Source organism: Emydura macquarii, unplaced genomic scaffold, assembly GCF_026122565.2.
Source record: "Emydura macquarii macquarii isolate MOO-44397 ecotype Brisbane River unplaced genomic scaffold, CSIRO-AGI_Emac_v2 contig_2429, whole genome shotgun sequence".
NCBI lineage: Eukaryota > Metazoa > Chordata > Testudines > Chelidae > Emydura > Emydura macquarii.
The window spans coordinates 138,728-156,624 of NW_027132566.1; the positions used below are offsets into that span (position 1 = coordinate 138,728).

The 17,897-nt window shown below is 38.8% G+C and overlaps 1 protein-coding gene across 1 annotated transcript in view; it reads left to right on the forward strand.

Moving 5' to 3' along the window:
- SYNPO2 (synaptopodin 2) overlaps nucleotides 1-17,062 on the forward strand; it is a 131,160-nt gene extending 114,098 nt beyond the window's left edge. The window contains exon 5 of the mRNA XM_067562439.1: nucleotides 13,409-17,062. Coding sequence (XP_067418540.1) covers nucleotides 13,409-13,978 — 570 coding nt within the window. The 3' untranslated portion in view covers nucleotides 13,979-17,062. The remainder of the gene's footprint in view (nucleotides 1-13,408) is intronic.
- Nucleotides 17,063-17,897: the final 835 nt, after the last annotated feature.

The following is a 17,897-nucleotide window of genomic DNA, read 5'->3' on the forward strand; positions in this document are numbered from 1 at the left end:
GAAGATTTTTTTTCCTATTCTCTTGTATGACTTTTATTGATATAACATGACTTTGCATGATATTTAATTTTTTTAAAATTGATTCATTATAGAAAAACAGATTGCTCCAACATTGCCCCCTAACTGGACATGATGCAACTGGCTTTGGTTACAGTCACACATCCAAGACTCTGCTGATTACTTTTGTAGTTAGACCAGGCAAGTGGAAGACTTCCTTATTACAGCCTGGCAGCAAGTTATCTTACAATGACTCTGTTCAGCTCAAAATAGGAATTTTTATACAAAGAAGCAAACTGACAATAAGATCATGAAAAACAGTGGAAGCTTTGAATGTATTCATTGCTGGCAGTTTTCTTGGGAAGACATATGACTGTTCTAACTTCATAGCCCACAGACACCACCTATTCCCTTGACAAAGTCAAAGAAAAGAGTTCCGCACCATTCAGGAGGTATGTTTGACGACTACTATCTAGCTGGGCACTTACTGCAGGAAGCACTTTTGTCCAGCAAATGAATTAAAACCCACACAAGCCCCCAAAGCTCAGTGAAATGTTATGTTGCAGGGAACTTTTGTAGCAGCTAACTAAGGCCCTTCCCTACTTCACTGGAGCCATGCTTGTAATAACCAAATGGTGGTTCTAGCATGATCCTAGGCAGTTTCCCTGAGCAGCATTGACAAGGATCTTTTTCTAAGTCTTATGTTGGTCTGCACAGTTCCTGGGGGGAATCCCTTTTCTGCCCACACTAATGTACATAATTCAGTTTGAACTTTAGTGGGGGCAGAACCTATGGATAATCATCTTGATCTGCACAGTCTTATAATGCATTAGTAATAACTATACATTCCCTTAGACTGAGGAGGCTCTACTCAGGGGAAAGAATACCTCTCTTATCCTTTGTTTGGGGATTTATTTTCTGGTACAAGGCTGATTGTTTGAGGCAGTCAAATTAATATAGTAGCAGGAACTATTTTAAAGCTATAGTTCTTTATTCCCATTATATGGCTTATGATAAATCTTAAAAAGGAAGCGATCCTTCATATTGCTGGGTACCTACAGGGTAAATATATTACAGGGTTGGTAGGTAACTACAGGACAGATGTAAATGAGCATGTTGTGGAAGAGAATTATTATTTACCTTTCTATTTACATCTGTCTCATAAAGGTAGTACTGTAGGGTCCTATGGAAAAATTAGTATGTGCTTTTGTAATTAAAGACTATCATAGTGCAAATGTATAAAGGGGCCAAATTAAACCTCCATTCTGATATTTCAAAAATTTTGCATGCTTGACTTTATGACTTTAATGATGTTCTTTTAACATAGATTTGTGTGTGTGATTTTCCTAAGTTTTTAAAAAAGCAAACTGAAAAAACAGAAGTTCCATCATGTGGCATCATCTTGACACTCACACAAGTCATCAGAGTGGGAACAGTTAGAACCACCACACCGACCTTTGCCACCTGAGCTAATGGAGTAACCAATACCAGTAATGGGTTGTCATTCTCAGTGTGGGTCAACAATAGAGAGGAATGGGAGACTTTGGCAGTGGGATTCACTGTGGAGGAATGGTGAGACTCAGGAATTTTGGGTTCCATTACAGGTCTGGATGAGAGTGCGCTCACGTGGTACAAACTCCTCTGCTCACCACCCACCAAGTGTGACTCCAGCTCCACCTGTCCCAGTCTTTTCTTTTTTCCCCATGCCTCACTCATCATCCCAGTCCCATTCTCCCCACCTACTAGTCCCAGCCTCACCCCTCTGGACTTCCCAGCTGCAGTATCCCTCGCACAGTCCCTGTGTCCTCACCCAGCTAGTCCCAGTCCCTCCCCAGCTCCTGCACCCAATTCCAATTTCCATCCCTCACCCTTCCCAAGGCACCTTGTCCCAGATTCTTTCCCCATACTCTGTTGGTCCAGCTCTTGTCCCTCCTCCTTTCAAACCAGGCAGCTGCCTCCACACTGCCTGGGCCCAGGTCATTGAGAGCACAGTGAGAGACTCCCCCTACCCTTAGTGTAAGTGCCTACAGCTGGACCTGGTATGACACACAGCAGTCCAGAGTTGCAACTGCAGGGAAAACCTTACTCTGCCCCAGGCTGGAACATGCCCAGTGTGAATGGACTCTTCTGGGAATTTAGCTGCTAAAATCTAACAAATCTTTACTGAGCATGTGCAAATACAATTTTTCAAAGGCTTATAACTTGGCCAATTTGGTCATATTTACAAGGGTATGGCAAAATTCATATCTCTGAAACAAAGCCTCCCTCTGCCCAATTTCAAATCCCTGTTCCATAATATGGGGGCACTAGAGGTTTTTTAAATAAGTCACCAGAATTTTTTATATTGAGCTAAACATCTTTTTCCTAACTTAAGGCTCATTCTCTAAAACAGCTGAACTATTTTAACTAAATTAAAAAAAAAAATCAGCCTCAGGCAGACATCAACCATAACAGTTCAGCTCAAGTGGTTAAATATTGACAAAGTTATAAGCAGCTTAAAACCAGGTCTTTGTAGTGGAAAGTTCCAGGCAACCTTAACAATAGATGGCACTACCAATTCTTCCTAGAATATACAGTTTGTTTTATATTTATCTTTTGCAATTTGGGAGTCATTTACTCAGCACCTGTATCTCTTTATTCATTTAAGATTGCTTCATTGTACATACAGTATAGAGGAGATAACTACTACTTTAGTTCCATGATTGTTTTAAATATATATATATATATGCATGCACTATGGGGGCCAATCTACTTCAATTTCCATGACAGGATAGAGAGAATGTGTGTGCATGTGTGGGGTGGGAGTGGCTCATAGCAGGTGCTCGGAGAGAGATCACAGCTGTATGCTTCTGTAGCCTGCACAAATTTATGATGTGTGCACACTCCTGACTTTTCCCCTGTGCATCCCATCTTTGTACCATGGAGTCTAAGGAGAATATGTGGATGTGGTATGAGCTGAGTGCAAGAGTGGCAGTGTCCCCAGACTCTAGCCAAAACAGCCATTTGGAATAAAAATATTGACTCTTGTCCAGTCAAAGAGTAACCAGAGATACACACCTGGGACAGCTGGTGGTTAGCCTTCTGCTAGACACAGCTCTCTCTATTTTTGGTCAGTACAAAATTTGGAACTTAAGTGGAATTCACACAGCTAAAATCATGAATTAGTTTCCCAGCCAGAACATAAACCAGTCAGACTCAAACTTCACTTGCTTTCAAATGCTCTTAAGTTTCTTATCCTAGTTAACTATAACTTATACATGCACCCGGCTACTGTGAAACTCCAGAAGGTGGCAGCAAATGCTCTTTCCTAGAGGAAATATGCTACGTCCAATCCTCTGTTTAATTGAAAATAGGGATTTCTATGAGGCAAAAGAATCTCCAGTCCCTTTCATGTTACAAATATAACTTTGTGTTTTAACAATCAGATGCTGACGTGAAAGCTATATGACAAACTAAAGCAACCGTTTTCCTTTGCTTAAATTAAACAGAAGTATACTGAACTAAATCAATATCTAATGTGTCTATGGTTAGCAGTAGAGCTGTGCACAAAAAGTAATTCCATTTTGCAGAAGATTTCAATATTTTGAAATCTGGTTTCTTTCGGATTTGCAATGAAAACCAAAAATTTTGAAATTCTCTGCAAATGGGAATGTCCTGGCTCCAGGGAAGTCTGCCTGGTGAGCTTCTTCAGAACCATGGACCTGGAAGTCTTGGTTTGGGGGCAGTCATATCCTCTCCCCACCCCCAACAGTTGCACTTATAGCTTGTAGTTTTTATCACTCTGCAGTGCAAAATGCCCCTGAACTGGGTGACATCATTTGGGCCTTTAAAAGCTGGAGCAGCCACACATCCTTTTTTGCAGTGGCACAGCTGCCCCTCTCCTCCTTTGCCCCTTACTCCTCTACACCATTGGTGCTCTGCATATATTCCATCTGGAGGTCAATGTTTGTTCAGGATTGAACATACCTTTGATATGGGATTATGGACAAGGGACAAAATTTTCAATCTAATTCCCTTTTCAAAAGTGACTTAAGCAGTTAGTAGTCTATTGATTTTGTCTGAGGCCTGGTCACTACATAGCTTGCGTCTCTCCCGTTGACTTACTAACTGACTTACCATGGTGTCTCCACTGAGCTGTGCTGACGGGAGATGCCTTCTAATCAATGCAGCCTCTTGCTTCTCTTGGGGGTGGATTTATGGCGTCGACTAGATAGCACTTCCAGAATAGATTGAGCGGGTCTCCACTACCTGCTCAATCAATCCCACAGCATTGATCCGGAAGCGCAGATACTGCCACGGCAGTGTAGGCATACCCTGAGACAGTCTCTTAAGGCTCGATTTATAAAGAGAATTAGACACCTAACAGTCTTTTTAGGTCACACCATGCCACCAGTGGGATTCTCAAACTAGACAGTCCCCTCCTTATCTTGCCTGCAGGGCCCACTCCAATAGGCATGCTCTGAGCACACCTACTCACATGAAACAAAGGACAGCCAGGGACGTGCATATACATCCCCCATTATACCTGTTTTAGGCAGCTGACTCCAGGAGAATCCCAAATAAAAATAGACCCCTCCCTCCAGCTTGTCAGCCAGGTACCCAGATCAATGGAAGTTAGGTGCCTAAATACCTTTGAGGATCTGGACCTAAGTCCTGTCCCTTTCCTCTGCATTTCACTCCTGTCTCATTTAGGCAGCTCCCTGCCCAGCTTGCTGGTTTCTGAGAATCCTTGTTATTTCCATACACTGAAAAGGGAGCTTGGATGCCTAATTCAGGGCTATGAAGTCCATTGGATGGCAGGGCATCTATGTCCTCTTTGTGAATCTAATCCAAAGTGCCTAAATCACTTTTGAAAATGGGACCTAGGTATTTTTGAAATTTTACCCCAGATCCTCAGCTGATATAAAATTGCTATAGCTCAGCTGATCTCACTTTGCATCAACTGAGAATTTGGTCCAAAGAGTCTGGACACAAAAACATGGCAATTTTCCCTTTTGAACTAGGTGCCTTTATGTGTGGCACTCAAAGGTATCTCAAAGGAAAAGCCTATTGTGATAGCTGTAATAAGTTATTAAATAATATTTTGTATTTCCATTTGAATTTGGGGATGAATGAGACTTTTCACACTTGGCTTCAGCTATCTGCACTATTTTCTTAAACTAAATAATGCTTAGGTCCATATTATAGTTTTTCCTAATTACTTTTTTTAATATATATATTTCACAAATCATATAGACAGACAGACAGACACAGACAGACAGACACTCTAAATAATTGTGTGCGCATTGATTAACCCATATACAATTCAGTAGATTACTTTTGGAAATAATGCTACATTTGCTTTAGTGTATATGAATATACACTTCAAAAATATTAAACATGTGTATATGGTAAAATAAAGGTTTGCTTTATTGAACACTTTATAAATACTTTGCATTTTTAAACATTAATGTAACATGAACATCTCAACTGTTCACGTGTATTTTGGGGAAGCCAGTTGCAGCTATGATTCCATATGATTTTGACAGACAACTCTTACTTGTCTTTCATCCTCTTCTTATCTAAAAAGATATTGCCTCTATTCAGCAACTATTCTAAGGCAGTGGTGTTCTTTCCTGAAGAGCTTCAAAACAGTAATGGAAGAGAACAGGCTAATCACAGAGTAGCATTCTGACTTGTGATGATGTTGCAACATCACACACAATGTCTTTGTGTGATGAAAGAACATCAGGATGAAAACATTGCAACAGGATGTCACCGAGGTATTGTGATTATTTCTAGCTCTTTGCTACTTCATTTGTTACAGTATCTCTTCTCTTTCCATGCCCTCTTTTTGGCTGGTGGGAGGGAAGAATAGAAGGGAGTTTCTTCTCTTTCCCTTCCTCTAAATGTATTTATTTAATGCTTCAGGGAGAGGAAGAGATGGCTAAGTCCTCTGTTTGCATGTTACTTACCCTGCTGCTTCATATGCGAACTGTGTTCTGTACATTCTACTTAAGACCAGCTCCATTCCAAGCCATGACATAATAAAAACTGCTTGAAGGACTTTCAGGAACAGAATATGAATTGAGAACAAGAGGTTGAGTATCACTGCTCTAGGTTAACACTGTCTGATAAATGACTTGTGAATCCTAGTGACTAGAGATTGACTTGAGCTATGAGTTCCATAGTTAAGTCTAGGGTTCTGAACAGCCCATTACTGATAGGAGTCAGTCATGCTTTTAAAATCTGGATTCTCATCCAATTGCCGGAATATTTAAAGCCAGTGTTTTGGTTCAGGCCCATCTCTACTAGTGACAAATAGTAATTCTAATGAAAACAATATAAAATTAATTTATCATCTCCCAATCTTTACTTCTGAAAAAAATAAGAGACATGCTTGTGTTTTAGCATAAAATACACTTTTCTGCAAATCCTTAAGGTCTATTTTCTGAAGTGTGCAAGCAGATGGAGCACCTTTCTGCAATAAAGCCAGGGAGTATGCAATTCCAGAACAGTGTGGAAGCAGACGAAAGAGATGTATTCTTACTCAGGAACTAAGAAAATGATTGCAAAATTATCACCTTATATAGTTACACACACACACACACACACAGAGGTGTACAGGTTGCTAGTGGACAATGGTCTTCATTACAACAGCCGACACCATAACTGGTACCAACTGGAAGACTTGTTGGAAGTCTCAGCTAAGAGGCCTAGGACTAAATATGCATGGAAGCTTGTGGTAGGAATTGAGGCCTATTGGTAGGGCACAGTGGATAATCTTGTACTGTTATTGCCTGTGGTGTATTACTTTTATGGATAACAAGAGGAATTCAGGGCCTGATTCTACTATTACTCCAGTGCAAACTGAAAGTAACCACACTGAATCAATAGGTGTTACACTGATATAAAGTTCACATGATTGAGAAAAGAATCAGGCCCTCAGCACCTTGTCAGCTCAGCAAACAATATATTTATTTAAAACTATCTATACTATAGTAAAACAAAGTTGAAAACTTGTTTAAAAGAGACTTTTTTTCCCCTAGTATAGTAGTGACAGTAGCATCAAAGATCAAATCCTGACTTGTATCCCCTCACTCTCCATAGACAGTGGCAAACCCCTCATTGACTTCAATAGGTTCCAGACTTGGCCCGAAGAAATAAATAACTATTTCATTTTGTTTCATGGTTTTCGCTGTAAAAGTGCAAAAACTTAAATAGTATTATGGTAAGTCTAGTCCATGAAGCTAAATTTCTTTTCAGAGATACAAAGCGTAAAGATAAAATATGGCATAATATCAGCTTAATACTGTATAGCTCATACAATTTAGACCCTGATCCTGCAAAGATCTATGCACATGTTTAACTTTACAGAATGTGAGTAGTCCTACTGAATTTAATGTGCATGAAATTAAGCATGTGTATAAATCTTTGCATGGTCAGGGCCCTTGAGCCAAGTTCAGTTCTGTTACATTAGTGTAAATGTAGAATATCTCCACTGAAATCTTTGGAGATACTAGGAGTAATAGTTTAAAATGGAATTTCTGTGTAACTAACTACCCATTACACTTTTATGAATTGCTAAAGCAATCTCTGTACGATACATTTAATACAGATAACAATGAACACTAAAGAAGTGAAACCGGTTTTGCCATGTACTATAAATTGTTTCCAGGAACACAAATAAACTAACTTCCTATTTAAATGTCTGTACATTTTGAACGATGATGAATTGCATGGAGCTGACAGGATCTCAGAATTTGACCCAAAGAGAAATTTTCTCAGGTTTTACTTAATCCTTATTCAGTTTAGTTCTAATCTCACTGAAACTAGTGGGAGACTTGTTTGGATAACAAAAGTAAAAACCATGTACTGACTTCATGCTTTGGCCTCCAGTATTTATTTTTCTAATTTATTAGTTCATCCTTAGTAATATATTTTGGGCCTGATTCTTCTCCCAGTTACACCTATTTTACACAATCTGACTTCAACAGAGCTATTCCTGATTTGCACCAATATAGGAGAGAGCACAATGCAGGCCCGTTAATTTTAAATTTCTTGGGCTTTTTAAAAAATTAGTAGCAAGAACTGAAGGAATGAAACAGAACTATTTTCTGTTTTTACTAGAAGGTGGCTGCTATTTCTATTCAGAAAATCTTTGGTTCAGAATAACTGAGGTACCCTTTAGCCAAAGATATTTTCTTCTTCTGGGAACTTCAGACAGGCTCTCAAATTTCTGCTCTGCCTAACTTTAGCATAGTCACCACGAATCTTTCTCTGAACACCACAGAGAATTCAGTCAGTGCCTCTCTCCTCAACAGCTATCATCAACACATTACTTGAGGATTGCAAGGCAGTTAGTCCAAGAAACAAAGGTAATGATGGTAGTTCCTTTTTCTAACATGGACCCTTCCTCCCCAGTGGAGAGCCAGACAGACAAATCCAATATTCAAGAGTATAGTGTAGTGCGTCCTGAGGTAAGTACCCAACCTAGAAAGTGGCAAGATCATTTCCAACCACCTAAGGAATTCCACAGTTTTGGGATGCAACTTAAGTGTCTCACTGAGACTGCCAAATTTGTTCCTGCTTACTTCAGCCTCTTTCCAAAGAATAGGACCTGGAAAGCTGCTTCCCTTCCCAGTTCTTTCCTTTCCTTAGGATCCAGAAAAGCATCCTTCAGTTAACAAGATTTAAATTTACATGGAAATGACCCTGGAAAAAAAAACAAAAAAACAAACAAACAAAAAAAATAACCTCATCTCCTCCTCCAAGGAAGGAGAGGTTACTTAACCCTTCTCCTGAGCAGATGAAGAGGAATGCCATTCTCACATACATTTTAATCTTGAGGAGCTGAATGACTTCATCAGATAGGTATCTAAACCTAAGTCATTGCTAATATTAGCTCAGGGAAATATTAAGAATTCAAGCAGCCCAAAAAAGCCAAAACAGGCCTGAATATGCTACTAGAACTGCATCCTTTGTGTGAGAGTCAACTACAGTTGGCAAACTCATTGTGGTGTTTAGTCATGTGACAGTTATTCTGGGTTTGATCTTGGACTGGGTCCTTCTCTCTGAGGCAACATAGTTTATTCCAGACCATTACGAGATAATTCATCATTAAATAGTCTCAGTAATGCAGATCTTGGGCTTCATGTCTTCTTGACTGTACCTGGGACCCAGGATAAGACTCAACAGGAGATTTCTGGTATTGCATTGGGACAAGACACTATTCTTTAGATCACCTGATCCTTCATTCCAGCAATATAAGGAGTATCTCTCAGGTGGTGGCTACCCAGACAGAATGTAGAATTGAACATGACATGAAGCACTGGAATGGGTTATCTAGGGAGGTGGTGGAATCTCCATCTTTAGAGGTTTTTAAGTTGCGGCTTGACAAAGCCCTGGCTGGGATGATTTAGCTGAGGTTAGTCCTGCTTTGAGCAGGGGTTGGACTAGATGACCTCCTGAGGTCCCTTCCAACTCTAATATTCTATGATTCTATGAATCTACAGGAATCCAGTTGGCTAATGATAAATTCATATATGCTAGTCTGACCAATGGAAAGCAATGAGATATGCAAATATTATTCTGGGTAAATGGACAAGAAATTAAAAGAAAATATAAACAAATATCAGTATCTGTTTTGGGATGCTGTACACCAGAGGTAGACGAGAATCTCACCTATCTACTTGAAAGCAATTCATTTGTCCAACACTTTCCAACACCAGATAGTGGCTCAGTCACTCCCCTTTACCTGGGAGGATGGAAATTGCATTCCTAAATATTCCAGATGATGGATTTACCAGTGAGAACCAATCATGGACCTATTCACCTCAAAAGAGAGTCACTGGATGATCCCTTACTCCTGCAGACACAAGGACAACAAAGCATATGTAGTTGATATGTTCTTCCTCCCAGGGTCCAGGATGACATTACCTGCATTCCTACCCAGTTATTTTATCCCCCAAAAATCTCAATGAAGGTAAAAAAAAAAAAAAAAAGAACAAAGTTCAAGCAATCAAGCAATTTTAGTATCATTAACTTTGTAACAGTTGATCAGACATCATTCTTGAGACACAATGGATAAACCATCCTCTCTTTCCATTTACCAATATGTACTTCTTCCCCCCAAGGTCTAATATTACACCCAAATCCAGATACATTTTCCCAAAAGGCTCATCTTTTGAAGCACAGAAGTGTAGGTCTGCAAGACAGTATGATTTATATTCTCCTTTGTGAGCAAAATCCTCCATGTCCAAGGCATATTAAATTGGAATATTTTTTCCAAATGTGCAAACCAAAGATGTTATTCCATCCAACTTCTCAGTAGCCTAGATTCTCCTTTTTCTTCAAAACCTCATAAAAGATAAATTTATGCTTTGGGAGCTATTAGAGGGCCTGTGGATGGATCACTTGATCACTAGGTTCTTCTTAGTTACGAACAGATTAAGCCCTTGAGTTGGTAAAGCATTCTTTTTCTGGAGCCTGAATTGGGTTGTCAAAGCCCTGTACTATTCTCCTTTTTAGTTCCTATCCACAATATCCCTAGAAATTCTCTTCTACAAGGTTACTTTCAGCTGTCTTCTATCAATTCCCATTCCTCACCCTATACCATGAAAAAGTTATCCTCAGAAGGGTTTCCAGCATTCTGAGGTAATGTTTGATTATCCAACAACAAAATTTTACTTCCTATTCTGTCTGGTATTCCCCCCTAGAATAGAATAGAAAATTACCCTAATCCAAACATGCTCAAGGCCATTAAATTCTATCTACGCTGCACTTCTGGTTTGAAGAGCTCAGACTCCATCTTCATGCCATGGAATGGGGAAAGACATTTGTTAGATGGATTATGAAATGTATTTCATTGCCTATCAATTTCTATTGGATGGTTTTTTGTTTTTTTGGGTTTTTTTTTTTTTTTTTAAAAAGATTAAGTCCCACTCTACCAGAGCTAGGCTGAATGAGAAGGTACTGCTGCAGTCAAAACCGTCATAGCAGCAACTTGGAATTCTCTGGGCAACTTTTCCAAACATGACAGATGAGCGTAGCATCTTCAGCTGACACTGCCTTTGGATGGCAGATCCTAAGGGCAGCAGTTCTCTAATCAGCATACTTTCCATCCCTTACTTATCTCTGGGAGTCTACATAGAAGAGTTCTAAGTCTATCAGGCTATCTGAACTGGAAGTGCCATGAACAGAAAGGAAAATTTTCCTTACCTGTAAAATGATTTTCTGCTCAAAAGAGACAACAATCTGGAGCCCTCAGCTGGGAACTCCCCTGTTATCTTTACAATCTTATCTTGTAAATAGTGTCTTTGTTCAGATTGTCAGAGTAATTTTTTTTCATAGAAATTGTCTCAGGTTGCACAGAATTCTTTATAAGTTCACAATCTTTTACATTTCTTTTTTGGTTAAATGAAGCATATGAACTCTACTGTGCTGCCAACTGAAAATAGCACTTGTAGGGGGAAAAATCCTTAATTGTGATTGGAGGACACAGATGGGCCAATCTTTGGCCATGGAGAACACCCATCTGTCTGGATTGTCATCACTACTGAACAGAAAACCATTTACAGATACTACCCTTTCATGATACAAAGATCTAGAAGAACTCCAACCCACTGTTAATGATGCGATCATTTCATCCACGAGCAAAATAACTATTTTCCCTGTGTTTTTGTAGGGTAAGAAACGATATTTTGCTTTTTCTATTTAAAGCGTACATTTCACTGAGTGCTGAGCTGAACCATATCCAGATATCCAGGTAAAAATGAGTTTGTTTGGTGACATACGTTAGTGTGCACCCTTATGGGTTAAAAATTAATTTAACTCAAGTTTACAAAGTACAATTGTTTTCTCTGGAGGGAAGCAGAATTTTATGGAAATTTGCCATTTGTCTGGAGGGGGGAGGGGCGTTTTCTGGTGTTGGGAATAGCTGGTGATTAGCTCAAATGGGGAAGGAGGAGGATTGTCTTGTTGTAAAACAGAGTTGGAGTCTGCCAAAAACTCACCATGAAAACTTGGGTATGTCACTGATGGCGTGTTTTAATAGATACTGACTGACCAAACCTATTGTAATCAATAAGAGCTGCAGAGGCTCACTACCTTTGAAAATAAAGCCATTAATTTTTGTCTCAGTTTCCACATCTCTGAAATGGGAATAATAATATATACCTCAAAATGAGGAGTGATATATAGACCATTAAATTTTGCTGAATGCTTTGAGATCCTCTGATGGAAGGGCCTAGAAAAAAAAGGGAAGTATGACATTAAAGATATTGAATGCTAAATAAAATCATTAATGGGTAAATCTTTATTGTGCATGATTCAGGCTCCTATTGACTTCAATGAGCTTTGGATCAAGCCCATGGTCTTTGAAAGTTACATAGGAAAGGTAATACAGGCCACTATTTTTAGGATAGAGACTTACCAAAGTCCTTGGCCACTTAGAGCCAGATCCTCAAAGATATTTAGGAGCCCCACTGAAATTGATGGGAGTTAGACTCCTAAATACCTTTGAGTATTGGGGCCTTAGTCCCTCATTTCATACAGGGTCTGGGAATTAAAGGCTGTTCCCAGACTTCAGGATATGAATCAGAGGACATAGTCAATTAATTTAGGAACCATATGGACAGACAACTTAGGAAAAAACGATGTGATTTGTCTGATGCATAGTGCATAATTGGCGTGTGCACAAAAAGGCTGTACTTGTACTGAATGAAGATTGCGAAGGACAAAACCCTTCTCATGAACAGAGTTTTTGTTTGAAAGTGCTGCATTACTAAGAAGATTAGGATTTGTAGACTATGAATGGATTTCTCCTATAAGTGGGTCAGAGTGTTCTGAAAATTTGAGGGCACTGTCATTTAAAAGGAGCAAGGTTAAGTAATGTCCTATAATGGTATTAGGAAAATTATTGTATTGACATTTTTACTTCTTTTCTTTCATTTTTGTCCCCTTTCCACCTATGATAAGTTTAATAATTTCAGTGGAAAAGTGATCCTTTGTAATAAGGGTTGGACAAAAATACACTCTTGGCTAGATCTATTGGCCAGCGCCAATTACCAAATAAATAAATTTATGCCTGCATCCTGTAGATATAGTCAGACTGGTAAGAGCAATCTCCCTCCCATCTCACCCATTAGGGAGGACAGGGCACATTAGCAGGGCAGAGGAAGTAGAGGGGCGCTTGCAATGTTGCTATCCAACACACACACACACACGCACACGCACACGCACACGCACACGGTAATGTTCTTAGAGATCTGTTGTTCCTCTTACTGCTGGCAAATCTCTTGTACTCAGTCACATAGTAGCATGCTAAACAGTATGCCAATTGCCAAGAATCTGCTTTAGTTTGGAAGTGAAGGGAAAGGGTTTCTATCATTGATAGTTATTGTGATTATATTTGAGGTTTTGTTGTTCCTAGGAAAGAGGCAGTACCTGCTCATTATCACTTCCCAGGAGACCTTGGTCACTCACCTCTCGAGCCCTGTCTCCTGCTTCACCAGTGATGTTCCTACCTAGCCCTGGTTACTTCAGCAAACCAGCAGCAGCAGCAGCTGACACGCCTGGCAAGAGATTGACTCCCTGGGAAGCAGCAGCCAAGTCCCCTCTTGGCCTAGTGGATGATGCTTTCGGCCCCCAAAACATTCAGGAATCCATTGTTGCTAATGTAGTATCAGCGGCTCGCAGGAAAACACTCCCTGAGCCACCGGATGATTGGAAACAAAGGGTTTCCTGTGTGCCTCCAGCCCCAAGTGTTGCTGCTAGCCTTGCCTCATTTGGAAGGAGGCAATCGGGTATCACATCCCCACCAAAGAGCAGCATGTCTGCTCCTAGCTCCACTTTCCAGTGTGGCTCTCAGCTTCAATATGCATATTATGGTCAGCGATCCCGAACAGATCCTGACATGATGTCCATGGATTCCAGGTCTGACTACTGCCTGTCTGTGACCATCTCACACCCACACCCAAGGGGATGGAGGCGTCAAACATGAAAAGCAGAAGAACCTGGTCTATTTCCCTCCTGCCAGTTTCACCAGTATTAGATCCCAGTTGGAGGAGTAAAGACTGTCTGAATAGCTTCTTGCTGGCCTGACAGTTTCTGAACTGAAGGAATGAGGAAGCTATGTAGAACGGTGTAGCTTTCATGATATTTCAGGGCTTTCAGTTCTAAAATAGATTCAGTTTTATTTCCAGCCCACAGATTTGTTTTGTTTTGTTTAAAAAGGTCAAATTTGCATCTGGGATGTACTTTGTAATCAGCACATAGTTTATGTTGAAAAAGCTTTAATTGGACACAGTACAAAAACATTTACAGATAAGTTAATGAAATATATAAAGAATGAAATATTAAGGCTTTTTTCAAATAAAATTTTCTGATGGGATCTGTAGGATTTCTGGGTATATTCAATATCTGAATTCCAAGGCACTGGGCATAAGCAAGCTTAAGAGAGAGTTATTTTTCCAGTGTAACTCCAAAGTTTGGAAAGGCTTACTGGGCATATTGACCATATAATTTCTCTGTAGAATTTTTTTAAAGGGGATTTTAGCAAAATAAAATTATAAGATGATTTACTATGATCATACAGTACTTCTAGGGTCATTTTATCTGAAGCTCTGTTATATATTAACATATGTTAATATCATGTAATCATGCAGTTCAGAGGGATTTCAAGGAAGTTTAGGGTCTAACTCTCAATTGTAACTTTGGCTGTGGTAATTACCCAGCCTAGTTTGAAAACAGCAGGGAAGAGGGTGACATTATGATGAACCACTAATATGACACTTGGATAACAAAATGAATTGGAGAAGTATTTAATATATTTAGGTTACATTTAAGCTGGATTGCAAATGTCTGTTGTAATAAGCAAACAGTACATGTCAGTCTTATGGAAGTATTGGATGACAACTACGTTTATTTCTTTGTTAAATATTTAACATGCAGAACATTTAATGCAACAGATTCTGCTACTAGCAGCTGAATACTTGGAAGGCTTTTGTTTTGTGGTCTCATTTCAGAAGACCAAGATAGGTTATATAGAAAGGACAGTTTGTGTTATATGCAGGAGGTTTGTAGAATATGGTTTATGATACGTGTTATATGGTCTGAGTCTAGTTAAGGCAACATATATTTAGAAAGTTCTTGAAGTGCTAAATATGTCTTGATGGATTTGGAGAGTTGGTAAATAATTGTTGCTGTTGGTACATAACTTATATTTACAGTTCAGTTAGTTAATAGCAACATATGTGGCTAAGCCATATGCGCGAAGCTCACTGGGTAGTTTAGATAGTGTTAGGTGTGAAAATGAATATTCAACTTTACTGCACTATCCTCAGTTGGACGTTCTTTAAATATCTATCAAGCATGGCCACTTGAAGATACTGCTGAAATAGATTAATATCCATGCTTAAACAATATTATAAGTGTAAGACGAGCAATTTGAAAAGAAAATTAAAATTCACATGCATAAAAAGAAAGTGTACACAGAAACCATGTTATAAATCAATGTAATTTTCTTCTACAAGAGGCTGCCTTCTTATCCGGTTTCTATTTTCTTTGTTGTTATACCGGGAACAGAATTAAGCAATGCCAGAAAAATAATTTGGCCAAATGCAATTTCAGGGAAAAAAAAGCATTTCTCTTTTCAGAATTTGGAAAACAGTTTTGTATGTCATTTTAAAATAATATTATGCATCCTAATGAAATGTGGAAATATGTGGTTAGAAGTAAAACACCCACACCTAAGAGATTTTAAAAAATGCCCCTATTTTAAAATATTACAAAAATCATGTTATGACAAAATTATACAAAATGAGGGCCAAAAGAATGCCTACAATCTTTACTAGGGTGACCAGATGCCCTGATTTTATAGGGACAGTCCTGATATTTGGGGCTTTCTATTATCCCCTCCCACCCCGCCCCCTCCTGATTTCATACTTACTATTTAGTCACCCTAATCTTTATATACATGTAACTTTTCATCACCATCCTATTCAGAGCTGGGCTTTTCCACTTAATCTTATTCATCTTCCACTAAAGTCAGTAGAAAAACTCCCACTGACTCCAGCAGGAATTTGATCCGGTATTCAGTAGCCCCAGTTCTGCGGCCATTACTCAGGAAAGTGTCCATGGAATTAACGTCAAATGTATTTAGCCTGAGTAAGGGTTGCAGGATGAGTTGCAGTACTGCCTTCCACACATTACCCTGTATATACAGGTAGCTATGTATTACTGTGTGTGGCTCTTTGGCTGCTTTAAACTAGATTAAGCCAACTCCTAAATGAAACCTAAAGGGTAGCCATAAGCATTAGGATTTTGAAGGGGGAAGAAACTGGTTTGTAAATAAACCAAGTCTAAAGAGACTGTATACCTATCATTCTGCTATACTGACAAATAAGAATGATGTTTTCCAGAGAATAAATGAGGTTTACACACTGCTCTTATTCATTTCAATGGGACTTTTGTCATTAACTTCAATAGGAGCAGCATCAGGCCTCAGATACTAATATTACAATGCAAACAGAGCTTTCTGAAGCATCACTCTGCACCTTTCAATCTTCTTTCTTTCCTCCATCCCACCTCTGGCAAAAATATTTCAGTCAAAATCATGTGACTTGTGTGTGAGCTCTAAATATTCATGTAAAGTGTTTCTTATATAGGATTGTTTGTGAATGCACAGATCTACTCAGTTAACATGAGGAAAATAGCCCTCACACCCAATATCTTAGATGCCTGTTATTTACATTAGAACTGACTTTTAAACCTCAGAGGTGTCTTTGTTCATATGCAGAGAATTTGAATATTCAAATGTAACCAAGAGTTTAGTTTCTGTGGTTATACTAGAAAATAGATGTTCACATTACTTGTTCATAATTAATTTTCATTTTAGTTCATTGTATTGCAGTTAAATATCTATTCACATTACATTTTTGTATTGTAGGAAAAGTCTATGCTAGCCTTATAAATGGATTTTCACTTCTACCTACTGTTTGTTCACTGCAAAGGACACTTTATTTGAAGAGAGCATGCCAGAGATGTAAAATGTATCATTTAATAAAGTGATTTTACCAATTAGCTGAAAGGCAATTTTGCTTTCTTCCAATTCATGTTAATTTTAAAATAATCTGAACCCAAATAAAGTTTAATCACTCATTCTGCACCATTTTTAAATTCACTGAATTTACCAATCTGACTCCCCAGCTGGTCTGAGCTTTTAGGAGCTTAAATCATTATGAGATCAAATGGCAACATATCAAAGTCGGTAGAATTTCATCTTCACACTGAGTAAGCAGAGGGAATAAACCCAAAATGATGCACAGCCTGTTCCTGTAAAAGGACATTCTCAAGGCAGTTTGTATCATTTTAATTCTTTCCGTCTCAGCATGGTTCCCCTTTGAAGCTTGACATTGACATCTGCTTCCCTCCAGATGTATTTGTCTACCACCACTGCATGAAAACACCTTGTTAGTTACTATAGCGTTCTTCAGAAAAGCAGGAAAATGGCTGCTTTCAAAAGAAATAGCTACAGAGGGACAGACTGAACTCACTGCTAAGTCCGTCAGACAACTCAACTGCTCACCAATGTGGAGAAGCGTTTACAGTCTGGCACATAAAAAGTCAAATCCTGCATCCTCCACTTTGTTAGTAGTCCCAATAAAGTCAATAGCAACTTTTACATTAGTAAGGTAGGTAGGATTTGGCCAGCAATATAAAGATAAGAAAAATGAGCACTATAGCTAAAATTTGGAAACCAATAAAACTTGACAATGGCACTTTAAATGCTTAATTATACCAAAGACTTACAAATATGAAGAGGAAACTGTATTTATACTCTTCAGGGGTATTTTGGGTTTTTTAAAATTCTAGGATACTTAACTATGTTATAAATAAAAGAAACCAGCCAAGTGCAATGA